Here is a 15,745-nt window from a genome sequence, read left to right as displayed (position 1 = left end):
CATCTGGGGACCCAACGTTGAGAATCCCTGGTCTACACAGACTGGCAGCAGCTTCTCCAAGGTTGCAGACAGGAGTCTTTCTCAGCCCTATCTTGGAGCTGCTGCCAGGGAGGGGACTTAGAACCTTCTGCACACAATCAAGCAGGTGCTCTTCTCAGAGCGCCCCCCCCGCCCCAAGGGGAATATCTTAAACATGTAGTCTCCAATTCAAATGCAAACCAAGGCAGATCCTGTTTAGCAAATTAATTCTTGCTGCCACCTAATGGCGCAGTAGGGAAGTAACTTGCCTAGGGAGCAAGAGGTTGCTGGTTCAAATCCCTGCTGGTATATTTCCCAGATTATGGGAAACACCTATATTGGGCAGCAGCGATATAGGAAGACGCTGAAAGGCATCATCTCATGCTGCGCAGGAGGCAGCAATGGTAAACCCCTCCTGTATTCTACCAAAGAAAACCACATGGCTCTGTGATCACCAGGAGTCAACACCAACTCAATAGCACAACTTTATTTTATCACAAGACCAGCTCTCTTTGGAGAGTTGTAGTCCAACATCTGCAGGAGAGTCTAAATTGGGCAGCGAAAGAATATGCTGCTGATTTAAATCGTGACCTAGGTTTGGGCACTGTAATGTCCAATTCCAATTTTATTTATTTAGTACATTTATACACCACCCTATACAAAGGAAATCCCTGGGCGGTTCACAATCTAAAAACCATTAAAACATTAAGCTTTAAAACTATAAACTCAAAGCCTGGCTAAACAGGTATGTTTTCAAGTCCTTCTTAAAAACTTTCAGAGAAGGGGAAACTCTCATTTCATTACAAAGTGCATTCTAGAGCAGTGTTTCTCAACTGCCGGTCCGCGGACCGGTGACGGTCCGCGACGAGTTGAGTGCCGGTCCGTGCCTCCTCCTGCCACTGGCAGCTTTCCCTCCCCGCCCCCCAGCAGCGCTTTCTCTCCCTGCTGGATTCCCTCCCTCCCCGACATTTTTGCCCGCCCGCCTGCCTCTCCCAGTGTCCGCCACTTCCATGTGGCCGAGTAGATGTCTCTGTGTGGGGTGTGTGTGTGCACAAGCCTTCTACCCACCCCCGGCGGCACTTTTCTTTCCCTCCCTATCCCCCAGCAGCGCTTTTTTCCCCTGCTGGGCTCCCTCCCTCTGCGCCATTTTTGCCCGCCCGCCTCCTCTGCCAGGGCTGCCATGCAGCTGACTAAATGTCTGTGTGTGGGGGTGGTGGTGGTGTGAGCCTTCTATCCACCCACCTACCCCCAGCGGTGGCGGATACAAGAGCGACGGCATGGCTGCAAGGCACACCTGCGCCGTTAAGTCTATTAACTGCGCAGGTGCACCTCGCCGTTGGAAAGTGACGCTGGGCCAGGCAGAAGGCCACGCCGTCACTCTTGTATCCGCCGCCGCCAGGGGTGGGTGAATAGAAGGCTCACCCCACCCCCACCCCCACACAAAGACATTTAGTCAGCTGAACGGCAGCCCTGGCAGAGGAGGTGGGTGGGCAAAAATGTCGGGGAGGAAGAGAGCCCAGCAGGGAAAGAAAGCGCTGCCGGGGGATGGGGAGGGCAAGCTGCCGGAGGACAGGGACCTCCGGAACAACGGAGAATGGACTGGGGCGGAAGGGAGGGGGGAAAGCGGTGGGGAACGGACTGCTAGGGTGTTGCATGCTCAGGAACAAAACCTCAACAGAAAAGTCGCCACGGAAGAAAGGAAGTACCAGGTCACAAGCTAGCTTGGAAGCAATACTCTTTAACCTGGAGCTCTGCCCCTTAAGTTTTACCCTGAAGAGTTCTTACCCCTGAAGAGTAAGTGGTAGTTAACAATTTGGGAGGGAGGGGAGGGGAATTTCTGAATGCTCAGAGGCAGTCTCGTATGTATTACTACTTCACATGAGCTAACTCTGGCAATAAAAACAGATTTTGGAGTGAAGTCCTAGCTCAAAAAAAGACCTGGGCAGGAGGGGAACTCTCAGTTCTTAATTTGAGCCAGAGTGCAATCCTGGAATATGGGCACCTCTGACCATGTGCAGAGTGCTCTTCCCTGAACACAGCTCTTCACACATCTGAAACGGATAACAGTTCCAGGTCCAAGGAACTGGCTTCAATGCAAATTTTAGTCTCAGAACACCTCCCCTCTAAAAACAAACAAAACAAAAAAACAACCCTAAAAAAACCCCCACTGCTAGAAAAACCTGTCAAAACTATTAGATTAGATTTCTATATCTTTTTTAAAAGGACCACTACAGTAATTGTTTACTGAAGTCATTCAGATTCCCGAGATTTGCGGTCCACAAGTGTAGTCAGTCCTGCCTTAGGGGCAGATTGCTCCTTGGAAGGAAAGTGTGGAGCAGTCTGCTCTGACAGCATGATTCCCCCTAGTCCTGGAGATCCACTATTTTCCTTGAAGAAGTTCAGTACAGTGCTTCTCCAGCAATCCTGTTTAACTGCATTACAGGCCACACAAAGGGGCGGAAGGGGGGGTGGGAAGCGGCAGGGAGAGGAAGCATTTTATTTAAAGAACAATGCATTTTATTGTTATGTATTTTGTACAGATTTTATTGTATTTTTTATTAGAATTTTTAATTCAATTTATTTTATTTTAATATCTTGGCCTGCTAGAACTTCAAAAGTTAAATTTTGATTAAATTCATTTTAATTAATTTCACTTTGATTTAATTAATTGATTGATATTAAGTGTTTCTTTAATAATCAGCAATGTAGTGGTCCTTGAAACTCCACAGGAAGAATTTAGCGGTCCTTGACTCCAAAAAGGTTGAGAAACACTGTTCTAGAGTCCCCAGGGCAACTCTAGAAAAGGCCTGGTTTTAAGTCGCCACCAACTGAGCTGGTGGCAACTTAAATGTTTTTAATTTTTGTAAACCGCCTTGGGGTTTCCTTTTAACGAAAGGCGGTATAAAAATGTAAAAATAAATAATAATAATAATTTAAAAAAACCAGCAACCGGGCCTCCCCAGATGACCTGAATAGGCAGCAGGGTTGTTACAATTAATGTGTATCCCTGGCGCCATGCGCAACACTCCATTTATTTAATAGAAGTTGGCATTTTAAACTTCTGTTAAAACAAAAACTTTGATGATATGAGGACGCTTTCCTAAGTTTATTGCTGTCGGGGGGGATTTGCGACACCGTATTGCCTGGGATGGCAAAACCCACCTTCACGGCATCTTCGCTGCCGGCACAAGCTCCGCGGTCAATGAGCGAATTCCCCACATCGATGACTCCACGGATCCGGTCTGCGTTGGCGTGGAGCTCTGCTTCAAAGGCTTGGTGCTTCTGGTGTTTGCTCTGAAGGTCACAAAAAGAGCAGCCCGTGAACAACGGGACCAAGACGCCTGGATTATTCTCATGGACGGGGGAAAGCGAGATCTTCGTGAGTGAGCAGAAGCCACAACACTGTGACTCTCCCAAAGTGGCAGGATTTCAAGCCAGTCTATGCTCCCTCTCAGTTATTAATAATGTATACTCTACTGCATTCCCACTTATTACTCCTACGGGCAAATCTACTTGCAGGGAACTTGGATACTGTATTTACCCGAATAGAAGACAACTCATTAAGACGACCCTCTTAAAAAACAGATGTTAAATACAGGTTATACCCTGTATATTATATTGGCCCAAAAAGGAAGAGGAGAAATCAAGACAATCCCTTGATTTCTGACATCAAAGAACTGGGGGGAAACCTAGTCTTGGAATCAGGTAAATACGGTATTTTTAACCTGAAAAGGGGTCACAAAACTCTAGAGCAGTGTTTCCCAACCAGGGTTCCTCCAGATGTTGCTGAACCAACAACTCCCATCATCCTCAGATACAACTGATTGTGGCTGGGGATGCTGGGAGTTGTAGTTCAGCAATATCTGGAGGAACCCAGGTTGGAAGCCACTGCTCTAGAGTATCTGAAAGGATCTTCCTATAAGCGGCTGCTGTTTGACAGACCAACAGCCTCGCCCCTTCTGAAACTCCAGACAAAAAGGCAGATCTGAGGATCTGTACAACTCTGGGCTCTTAAAGCAGCTCTCTTCCCAAAAGGCTTGGGCTGATATCAGCTGTTCTCATAAGGGCTTATGAATGCAGAGAACAGAACGGCAATGTAAGAGGCAGAGAGTTAAAGGCAACTAATCTGAGATGCAAGACACATTAACTCTTTACACTTAAAAGTGCACGTTCCTCTATGTCCCATCGGCCAGAGTGCCCTGGTAATGAGCCGGAGATGTGCTTTTAAGGGGGCTGGTGAATGTGCCACTTGCCACATGGACATATGCTGCTGGCTTAGACAGAGTCAAAGTGAGAGCCAGCGTGGTGTAGTGGTTAGAGTGCTGGACTAGGACCGGGGAGACCCGAGTTCAAATCCCCATTCAGCCATGAAACTAGCTGGGTGACTCTGGGCCAGTCACTTCTCTCTCAGCCTAACCGCCTTCACAGGGTTGTTGTGAAAGAGAAACTCAAGTGTATAGTACTTCTGGGCTCCTTGGAGGAAGAGCGGGATATAAATGTAAAAATAATAATAACAAAATAATAATAACGGTCCAACTAGCCCAGTATTGTTAACTTTGACCGGCACTTACTCTCCATGATCTTTCCCAGATCTCTACCTAAGAGTCTTTTAACTGGAGATGCTGGAAATGGAATCTAGGGCTTTCTGCATGCAAGGCATTGAGATTATGGGCCCCTGCCCATAATCTATGCATCGACGGCCTTAATCCAGAGGCAGAGCATTGGCCCGTCAAGCTCAGTACTATCTACTCCAACTGGTAGAGGCTCTCCAAGGCTCAGTGGTTAAGGCCTTTTCTGATCTTAACTCAGAGGTCCTCAAACTGGGCTCCCCAGGTGTCAGACTACAATTCCCATTACCCCCCGCCCAAGGCCATTGTGGCTGGGGATGATGGGATTTGTAGTCCGACACCACCTAGGGACCCCAGTTTGAGGACCCTTGCTTTAACTGGAAGTGCTGGAGCCTGAACCTGAGACCTTTCACATGCAAAACTCACGGGCCCATAACCACCAAGTTACAGGTCCTGCAACTTCTTATTCTTACATAGAGGGGCGGTCCTTCCATGAGGCATGTTGAGGCAGTCGCTTCAGGTGGCAGATTACTGGGGCTCCAGCAGGGCAGCATGATGGATGGGGCCATCCCATGAAACTGATGGCCAGGAAATTCAGGACCGACAAAAGCAGGTCCTTTTCCACACAGTGTATTATTAATCTATGGAATTCTCTGCCACGGGACGTGGTGATGGCCACTAAGCTTGGATGGCTCTAAAAAGGGGCTTGGACAAATTCATGGAGACCAGATCTATCAATGGCTACTAGTCATTGATAGCCTCCAGCCTCAGAGGCAAGATGCCTCTGAATCCCAGTTGCAGGGGAGCAACAGCAGGAGAGAGGGCATGGCCTCAACTCCTGCCTGTGGGCTTCCCAGAGTCATCTGGTGCGCCATTGCAGGAAACAGTCTGCTGGATCTGGGCCTGATCCAACAAGGCTGCCCTTATGCTTCTCCCCATCTCTATTGGACCGTGCTGACCCTCACAAACTCATACAGGAACTCGGCTCACCGACTCACACCACACAGCAAACATAGCCATTTGAGGTGGCTGAAAAAGTCACAACACCGCCCCCCCGCCCCCAGCCTCACAACAAAACAAAAGGAACGAGACATGAGTTAGAAGGCATGGATGAAAGCGGGATACGGGACATGCATTTGCACACCGCAAGCATAAATGAAAGGACACCAAAAACAAAACAAAAAAAAAAAAACCCCACCCCACAAGACACTCTCGATCAAATGCCAACTGAAAATGCTAGTAACATCCGACACGTGACCAAAACATGCCCCCCTCCAGAGCAGGGCGGAAGAAAAACATAACACGGGAAGCACGAGTGCATTGCCATCAAGGAGTCTGCCTGAGTCTCTTTATACTGGAGAAGAGCTACTGCTGACGTCTGGGACCGCACACTTTCCCCTCTCCAGCCTAGCACCGGCTTGCAGGTTTCCCCGGTGCTTTGATCCGCCCGATCAGATGAACAAGGCTGGGGAGTGCAGGGAAGAAGGCCCTCTGGTGGTCCATCTCAGGGGCAAGGCCCAATTCAGACGCGGGGACAAATGACCGTTCCCTCCCGTCGATGGCCAGAGACAGGCGGACGGTTATTCCTCTGCCTGCCCTGCTTGCCTAGATGACCTCCTATGATCCTGGGGTAGGCAACCTTGGCTTTTCCGCTGCCATTGAACTACAACCCCCAGCATCCCCAGCCAACTTCAGCAGGGGACGATGGGAGTTGTAGTTCAGCAACCCCCGGTCGGGAAGCCCTGGCTCCAGAGAACGAAAAGGCAAAAGAGGAGCTTCCCACTGCGACCTTCGTGCTAGCATCTTGGCTTGTGCAGGAAGTGTTTCTTTCCTCTACTCCCCGAGGAGGATCGAGACCTCTGAAGGAGGCTTAAAAGTGAGACAGGAGCAAGCGGAAGCTTCCAACAAGATCACTTGCTTGAGCAAGACTCCCCTCCCTGCTAGCGTCTCCTGGATTAAATGCCCTCTTTAAAAGGGCCAGCAATGCACCAGCTCAATAAACAGATCATGCAGAACACGGCTGTAGAAACAAAAAAAGTTAATGTATGATGCTGAAGAGGCATTACAAGGGTGGGTGCGGGAAAGAAAAAAAATAAACAACGCACCCACACGCACGCAACAGTGGGTCAAAGCGACACCAAGATGGCGGTCAGTGAGTAGTACAAAATGGCCTCCGAATGGCAAAAACAAGACATTCAACGAATGAATGGATGGACGGGTGAGTGAGTGGATGAAACAGACTTCGACACGAGCAGACCTTTTGCCCACAAGGACTTGGTGTGGAGGGGCACACACAGACCAAGGCAAGCCCAGCCACACCAGTAAAACTTACCAGCAGTTTGGAAAGCTACAAAACAGATTGAGAGAAGAAGGAGAGATCAGTGCATTTTGATACTGATCCAAACAATGGCACTTAACAAGAAAAGAAAAAAAGGGCAGATTTTTCTGCCGTCTTAAAAAGCGATTAAAAACTGATTAAGTTCTGCGTCTGAGAACTGCAAGCAGAGCTTGGATGCAAGATGGATTTTTTTTGGGGGGGGGTAGCGGAATGTAATGTAATAAATCACAATTTTGTTATGGGCGGTGGTGGGGAAGAGGACCCTGGGGTTTCAACACGTGCCACAGAATTCATTAATTCTGTAATTAATAAGCCAGGGGGTGTTAATCAAATATCAACTGATGTTGGGATGAACTGGACAGAGGTTGCCCAGTGGGCCAAGCATGGCAGGCTGCTAGAGGGTGGCTTCCCTCGACTCCCAGCCAACGTGCCGGCCCCACCTCTGATATCAGTAGCCATCCCACATGTGGGACGTGATGTTGCAAAAGGCTGTATGTGCATGAAATGAAACCCCAAGAATATAGGCTTGGCTGCATGTGGATTTCCGGCTGTTACCTGGGAAACGGACCAACCACTCGGAGCCTATGCGTGCTGGACTTGACACACCTGGGCCTACTTAGACTACTGCACCCCTGAGGGGAAATCAGGCTGAAGGCAGGGCAGGTTGGAGGCTGTTGCCTCCACCGTGTGCAGGGGAACCATCAGCCAACAGGCCATCCAACCTGGTCCAAGATTCGCTTCAAATCTCCTATTGCAGCACCCACAAGTACAATACATGCTTTCATTATGAGGGAAGGCATGAATACACTTGCATTTTCTCCCCCCTCTGCAGAAATTAACCCCAGGCAATGCTTTGCTCTCAGCTGATCTCAGTCTCCCTAGAAATCCCGTCATCGGTAACAGGACAAGACCACACCTGCACGAGCCGTTCGCGGGGTAATCAGTCACCTGGATATTGGTGGGATCCTTATACGATTCGTCACTCGCAGTCTGGAGCTTCTCGCTGATCCAAGCCTCAATTTCATCGACGTCTCGGCTGAACTGCTGGAGAGTCTGTGATTCTCCGAGCTTTGACCTCTTCTCGATCATCTGAGCTTTTAGTCGGCGCCACCTGGCAGGTGAAAAAGCCCTCGGTGAAATGACAGGGAATACGCAAGACACTTTGTGCGTCAAAACCAGTCAAAAGATGTGAAGTGTCTCCCAAGGACCTTCCAGCTCCCAAGTGGGACTCAAACCCTCTTCAGAAATTAAGTAGAGACACTAACCTGTCCAGCACCTCGTTCCGTCGGTTGGCAATGACCCCTTTCGCATAGTGGTCAGCGGAAATCAGTTGATCCGCAAAAGACTGGAGGGCTGCAATCTTTTCCTCCTGTATGAGAGAGAAGTTGCACGCTGGGAAAACTCAGATACTCTGGAAATTCAACAGGACCAGTCTCAAGAGCTATGTGGAAATGAAGGAAGTGCTCTCTAAATAAGGGAAATAAATATCGCTGATTCTCGTACTGCTGTTTCTCCCAAGAACTGACTGACAAATCTTCCTTGGATCTAGAAACTGGTCCAAACATTTGGGAGCCAGACAGTGGGCATTTGACAGTTACCAAACTTAGTGATGGACATTGTGTGAAGGTAAATGGGCTTCACTTTCCCCGCTTTATTAGTGGGACAAATACAGATTTTATTAAATAACCTTACCTCGGAGTATCCTTAGTCTAGGTCAGTGTTTCCCTATCTGTGGTCCTCCAGACACTACTGAACTGCAACTCCCATCATCCCGAGCCACAATAAGCTGTAGCTGGGGATGATGGGAGTTGTAGTTCAGCAATGTCTGGAGGACCACAGGTTGAGAACCCCTGGTTTAGGTGCCACAGTGGCCCCTGCTAACTGAACAAGGAGGCACTTTTTTAAAGTGGTGATTCTCTTTATTTAGCAGGGGGAGAGCAACTGGCCCTATCCATCCCCAGCACCGCACCCCTCCAGTGGCTATTGCTGGTGTCTATCTTCTGTTTCTTTTTTTTATATTGTGAGCCCTTTTGGGACAGGGAGCCATTTTATTTCTCTCTCTCTCTCTCTCTCTCTCTCTCAAGCACCTTGGGAACTTTTGGTTGAAAAGTGGTATATAAATATTTGTCGTCACTGTCTAGGCACCATGGCTTCCTGGCGCCTGGGATTTGTCAAGCCCTGGTCTACAATCCCTTAGCGGCTGCTTCATCTGTATATTACCTAGGGCAGCCACAGAAATACAGTCCCCGCCGCCACTGACATTTTCAAGAAACTGCACTGGGAAAACTTTGATATTGCAGTGAGTGTTGGTGCAGATGTCTTTACAACCAGGGAAATGCAGTCACTTCTTGTGATTCCTGTCAACTTCTCAGAGGCACTGTGCTAATCGTGTTGGATCTGTACCAGCAAACCAATTCCAATATTTTTTTTTCCTGTGGAAGTAGCAGCAGACTCTCCGGTGAGGAACACTGTTGTTGCTCTAGAACCGAGACACAATAGCCTGAAGGACCTCTCTCTATTCTCCACGGTCTCTCCATTTTCTAACACCTTTTTACTTCTGCTCTTTGCCTTCCATTCCAATCAGTGCCAGACAGATTCAAATAACTGAACCTGGCATTCATATTTCCAGAGGGAGGACAGCCTTTGCTTTTTTAGTACCACCTGAGATCTTCCTGCACCTAAGTCTACAGAAATCCCTCTGTACCCTGTCTTAACATTAATACAGATGGGGGCTTCTCCATCCCATCTGTGGCGATTCTGTCAGCCTACAGCCTGGCGACCAAACCTATCTCTGCCTTGATCCGTTGCCACCGTTTAGTCCCTGCATCCTTCACTATAAGATTTCTCTCTCTCCAGTATTTAATATTTACTCCCCATCACAAGTGGCAAATGCTGTCAGCATAGGACTCACACCACCAGAGATTGCTTAGAAGTAAAGAGCATTTATTATTTCTCCAGATGTGATACTTTGAAATTGACAGAGAACTTAAAAGAGGATTAATTCATCAGCCTCTGATAGTGTTGCTTCCACTACGGCTCTGCCAGATATAAATGGCTAGGTTTGACTTGGGAAGCTGTTCTGAAGGTGAAGATTTATCATGCTTTCCCCTCCTAACCTTCCTTCCACCACCCCTTAAACCCAGCCCACCTTTTCCTCCTCCCGTCTTACATTTTTTACTTTTTTAACCAGCTCTTTCCCTGGTCAATCCTTCCACATCCCGTTTCCAACCGGTCTGTTGCTTCTTCATCTGCTGTCAGTTAACTCCCAACTGAATTCTCTCCTGCTGATACCCAGGTTCTGATGCCCACGGAACTCTGCCTGTCAATCAAATCCAGCCACGTCCCCTAGTGGCCATCCCTAGGGTCTGAGCACCTGGCAACAGCTGCCATGCCCGCCTTCCAAACCAAGCAACACACAGAAACCATTTCTAACTCGACTCCTTTCCCGTGAGCAGCAACTTTGCGACGCCCACCACCACCTTCTCTCCGCACAACTTTTTGTTTGTTTGTTTAACATCCATCTGAAGAAGAGTTCCGATGCACTTGAAAGCTTGCTCACAAACTGCGTGACGTCTTAGTTGGTCCTAATCAAAGTTGCATGCCACTGCAATTTATCTCTTTTCATATTGCAACCCATTTGGAAAAGTTCTATGCAATTTAATTTCATAAGGGGCACATGGGGCAAGGGTTGCACCCCATTTTTGGAATAGCCTCCCCAGAGAGGGTCGCCTGTCTTCGTCACTTTGCTCTTTTAGACACCAGGTGAAGACCTTTTTGTTCGCTCAGACCTTTTAAAATTTTGATCGGCTTTTAACAGATTATTAAAGATGTATTTGAAATGGACTTGTATTATATTTTGTATTTTCTTCTCCCTTCCTTGGTCTGTTATGATTTAATGTGTTGTGTCTTATCTTATGTTTTAAACATTGTGTTGTAAGCCGCCCAGAGAACAATTTGTTATGGGGTGGCTAACAAATAAGAGTTAATTACTTAATTATTATTGGGCTTAGAATGGTGGCAGGGGGGAGCCTTCCATACATATATCAGGGAACTTAAGCTGTCAGCTGACTGTTCACTGATGATGATGATTATTTATTTGATTTCTATCCCGCCTTTCCAAAAATGGCTCATGGCAGTTTACACAGAAAAAGAATAAATAAATAAGATGGCTCCCTGTCCCCAAAGGGCTCACAATCTAAAAAAAACCGTAATCACCCTGCTCACCTGAACATTGATTGCCTTGTCAAAGTCCTCGTGTTTCTTAATGAGAGCCTCCACACTGTCTAAAGAATCGCCTTTGTCTTCCGTGTTCAAGAAAGCCTCCCGGGCAGCCATCCAGTTCTCTGCTTGCTCACAGTCTCTGTGGAACAGCTAAAAAGCAAGACAAAAATGTCAGGGGACTGAGCAACCGCCGCTGCCCCAAACTGCATCCTTCGGAACAGGGGTCCTCGACCCTGGGTGCCCAGATGTTGCTGGACTACAACTCCCAGCATCCCTAGCCACAAAAGCCTTTGGCCATTGTGGCTGGGGATGCTGGGAGTTGTAGTCCCACAACATCTGGGCACCTAAGGTCGAGGACCCCCGCTTTAGAAAGCAGGCAGTTTAGTGCAACAGGGGCACCTGCAATTCCAGGCACTGGTCCAACATCATTCGGCGCTGGACCCAGGCTTTCTCCAAGTCGGCCCGTTCTTGGTCGAGGATGTCCAGCTTCTCCTTGATCTCTGGACTGGCATAGTGCCCGTGTGCCAGGAGCTGCTGCCCAAACTGCTCAAAGGCCTGGAACGTGCCAGCCCTGGCGTCGATTTCCGTGCGGTGTTCCTGTAACACAGAGAGAGGCCCTTATGAAGCAACAGCTGTGGCACTTCTGCGGCAGACAGCCGTGGGGCTTGTGTGTTCCCAAGGGCGGGCACAGATCTGAGCAGGAGACGGCTCATTCCTTATAGCGAGTTCATGGCCCGCAGATGTCAGGGATCAATGGTTCTCCTGCGCTATCAAGCCACGCTTTCTGTGTTCAGCAAGAAGAGTGAAGGCCGCCATTTCTGGCTCCTACGGAAGCAAATCCCACCCTGGCAGAAGCTGTGGGCAGCCCTGCTGACACCTCTTCCCTTCTCTCCCCCTTCCACAGTCCTTGACTAGCTCAGAGGTGATGATCTGGATCTTTCCCCCCAGCACATCACAAGTCACTCCAGTGCCGGTCCCACTGATGGGAATATGCCCTTGCTCGTTGGCAGCGTAACTGGGCTATTGACTGACCTGGTGTCTCTCCAGTAAAGCCTCAGCTCCGGTCACATCCTTGGCCAGTTCGTCTGAGGACACCAGCCCACGGATTCCATTGATCCAAGACATAAGATCCCTGTGCAGACCCAAACGCAGCATCAACATCTGCTCCAAGTCCACACATTTGTGGAAGGGGTGAAACCTGGGATCAAAACCTGCCCAGTCCAACCCCACCCCAACTCAGACGGGTTTTGTTTTGGGTTTGTTTTGAACCTACCTGAAATCACTGAGGAAACGCTGCAGGTCGTGGGAGTCCCCAAGTTTCTCCTTGCGCTGGTTGGCCCGCTTCCCCAGGCTGCTCCAGGCCTGGTTCAGCTCAGTGCATTTTTCTTGGAGGTCTTCAGCAGACTCCGGGTGGGACTGAATCAGGCGTTCCGCAGTCTCGCCGAGAGAGTTCACCTGGGGTGGCGGAAATCATTAGAGGGAGCGGGGTTAATATTGCCGGGGGATGAGACCGTAGCTCAGCAGCAGAGTGTCTCCGTTGCACGCTGAAGGTCCCGGGTTCAATCCCCGGCAGCATCTCCAGGTTGGCCTGGGAAAGACTCCTGCCTGGAACCTTGGAGAGCCGCTGCCAGTCAGTGCAGACAATCCTGAGCCAGATGGACCAAGGGCCTGACTCAGTAAGAGGCAGCTTCCTCTGTTCCTATGAACTGATTCTCTTGACAGGGATGAGGCCGTAGCTCAGCAATAGAGCCCCTTCTTTGCCTGCAGAAGGTCCCGGGTTCAATCCCCGGCAGGATCTCCAAGGACGGTTGGGAAAGCTCTCCTGAAACCGTGGAGAGCTGCTGCCAGTCAGTGCAGACAATCCTAAGGAAGATGAACTAAGGGCCTGATTCAGCATAAGGCAGCTTCTTATACGGAGAAGGGCCCACAGCTCCATGACAGAGCGGTCCCAGGTTCAATCCCCGAGAGCATCTCCAGGCAGGGCTGGGGAAAACCCAGCTGGAACCCGGGAAAGCCGCTGCTGGTCAGTGTAGACCATCCTGATGGACGAGTCTGTCTCCGTATAAGGCAGGGTCCTCTATGAAGAAGGGCCACAGCTCAGTGGACGAGCATTTGCTTTGCATGCAGGAGGTCCCGAGTTCAAACCCTGGCAGCATCTCTAGGAAAGAGTCATCTCTAGGAAACGCTCCTGCCTGAAACCTTGGAGATCCACTGCCAGCCTGTAGACCAGGGGTTCTCCACCTTGGGTCTCCAGATGTTATTGGACTTCAACTCCCATAATCCCCAACCAAATCCCCAGCCAAAGGCCACTGGGGCTAGGGATTATGGGAGCTGAAGTCCAATAACAGCTGGGGACCCAACGTTGAGCATCCCTGGTGTAGACAATACTAAGGTAGATGGACCAACGGTATGACTCCATAGAAGGCAGATCCCTATGTCTCTCCAAAGACCGAGTGGTCCACAGTGCTCCATCTAACCTTGTCTCCGAGAGCGGCGAGATCCCTCTCAAAGCCCTCGTGCTTGCGCTGCAGTGCCTGGACGCTCGCCAGATCGTGGCCATAGTTGTCTGTGTTTAGAGCCTGATTCTTTTCTTCAATCCATTCCTTGGTCTCATCAGCGTCTCTGTAAAGGCAGAGAAGAAATGAAACAGACGTTTGCCAGCAAGCCTCTTTTGGACAACTAGGCCATGTAGGGATGGCGCTCCCCAGCTGCGGCACGGAGGCATGAAGCCATGGTTAAGCTTCTTGAAACCATGGTTTGGCGTCATGGCTTGTCAGAACAGAGCCCCTCTCTTCACACCATCCTAAAGGGTTTCACTCAAGACTGAACATTAACAGTTTCAAGAAAAGGCTACCAGAAGCACTTTCTTACCTGTGGAATCTCTGAACCTCGTGGGCGCTTCCCAAAAGCTGGCTGCGTTCTTCGGCTAGCTGCTGGAGAGATCTCCAGCGTTCATTCAGCTCCTAGAGGGCAGAAGAGGAAAGAAAAAGACTTTGTTCATGAACCACTGGCAATTCATTCCTTGAAAACAAATTCACAATTGTGTAAGCATCAAGCCCTAATCTTTATTCGAATTGACAGCACAAAGCAACAGAACAGAGATGCAGGATTCTAAGCATCTGGGATGAACCTGTTTCTGGAAGAATAAAGCAACCCAACATATTCTCACCTTGATAGAGTTAAATGTTGCCACTGTGTGCACCATCAATCTTGCAGACTAGAATAAAGGGAATTAAAAACAAATCTTAATCAGACGTATAACCATCAAATTTGGATCACACCAGCTTCCCAAAACCATTTTTCACATGCCTAAAGATTAACGTCTTAGTGTTACATGCAAATATTTAAGCAAATTAAATAGATCGATTTTCCCCAAACCCTCACCATCATACAGAATGGTTAGGTTGATGGCTTTTATATTTATTTAATTTTGTTTTAAGTGAATGTTAAAAGCAGTTTGGTGTGGGGTGGTGTTTCCTACCTTCCAAGGAGATGCCGTCTTGGAATCAGTTTCATCCTGTTTGAAAGAATTACCAGGAACATTTTACAAAAGAGCTTAAAACCACACACAAATCAAAACACCAATACCTTTTCCAAAACATGCAGCACAATCCTATGTATGTTTACTCAGAAGTAACACCCACTGTGTTCGGTGGGGCTTACTTCCAGGTAAGTATGCACAGGACTGCACTCGTAGTGTTATTCCATGAACTCTTGCACCTGATCAAGAAACCGACTCCTCGTAATGCCGCATCACAATACGCTGATCAGAGCGGGAAATGTGGTGAACAAGGAAAATGGCATAAGCGCTTCTGCTAAAGGAAGAACTTCTCTGGATAAAGGATATGTTTTCTCCCACAATGCTCTTTGACTAAGTTGGAAACAGCCCTTCCATGAATGAAAGAGCACCTTTAGATCCATGCCACTGTTCTCCTCACTCCCCCGGTACAAAAAAAGAAGTCCTGGTAAGAACTAATCTGACTAGTTTCCTTTCACTATAATCGTAATTGAGAATTACCATCTTCACAAGTTGTCCCACTTCCAACAAAAATGTTCACACATCCAGCATCTTGAATTGGGGTGGATGACATCATAACAAACTGCGCCACTGAGGTATCACTACATGCAGCTATAAGCGTAGCAAATTTGGTCCAAATAAGTTAGGCAATTCACAAGTTAGCCCACTTGCAACTCAAATGTCCATGCGTCCGCCATCTTGAATTGGGTTGGATGACACCACCACAAACTATGTCCCTACAACTGTACCAAATTTGGTTCAAATCGGCTAGGCTGTTCACAGGTTAGGCCACTTGCACCTCAAATGTTCACGCGTCATTCAAGACGGGTTGCCATCCTGAATTGGGGTGGATGACATCACAAACGACGCTGCTGAGGTGTTCCTATGTCTACAACTGTAACAAAATTGGTCCAAATTGGTTCAGGCATTGTGAAATTGATGGAACAGGGGAGCAAGCACACGCATGGACAGACAGACACACCTGGGTAATTTCCTAAGCTTACTTTCCTTAAGGAATGTAGGCTAAAAAAATTCTTAATACCTTCCGTCACTCATATACACACACACACACACACACACCCT

At 48.5% G+C, this 15,745-nt stretch overlaps 1 protein-coding gene across 7 annotated transcripts in view; it reads right to left on the bottom strand.

Moving 5' to 3' along the window:
* Window positions 1-15,745, bottom strand: part of SPTAN1 (spectrin alpha, non-erythrocytic 1) — a 97,418-nt gene that overhangs the window by 24,369 nt on the left and 57,304 nt on the right. For 4 of the 7 annotated variants that reach the window (XM_053282664.1, XM_053282667.1, XM_053282666.1 and 1 more), the window contains 12 exons: window positions 14,627-14,662; window positions 14,315-14,362; window positions 14,017-14,108; window positions 13,623-13,767; window positions 12,419-12,600; window positions 12,178-12,277; window positions 11,545-11,742; window positions 11,149-11,295; window positions 8,190-8,293; window positions 7,873-8,035; window positions 6,919-6,933; window positions 3,181-3,312 (listed from right to left, as the gene is read on the bottom strand). In XM_053282664.1, coding sequence (XP_053138639.1) covers window positions 3,181-3,312; window positions 6,919-6,933; window positions 7,873-8,035; window positions 8,190-8,293; window positions 11,149-11,295; window positions 11,545-11,742; window positions 12,178-12,277; window positions 12,419-12,600; window positions 13,623-13,767; window positions 14,017-14,108; window positions 14,315-14,362; window positions 14,627-14,662 — 1,362 coding nt within the window. The remainder of the gene's footprint in view (window positions 1-3,180; window positions 3,313-6,918; window positions 6,934-7,872; window positions 8,036-8,189; window positions 8,294-11,148; window positions 11,296-11,544; window positions 11,743-12,177; window positions 12,278-12,418; window positions 12,601-13,622; window positions 13,768-14,016; window positions 14,109-14,314; window positions 14,363-14,626; window positions 14,663-15,745) is intronic. The other 3 variants (XM_053282665.1, XM_053282668.1, XM_053282671.1) reach the window with 1 other exon arrangement.

The sequence above is a fragment of the Hemicordylus capensis genome, chromosome 17 (assembly GCF_027244095.1).
Source record: "Hemicordylus capensis ecotype Gifberg chromosome 17, rHemCap1.1.pri, whole genome shotgun sequence".
NCBI lineage: Eukaryota > Metazoa > Chordata > Lepidosauria > Squamata > Cordylidae > Hemicordylus > Hemicordylus capensis.
This window is presented reverse-complemented; position numbering and strand designations above follow the sequence as displayed.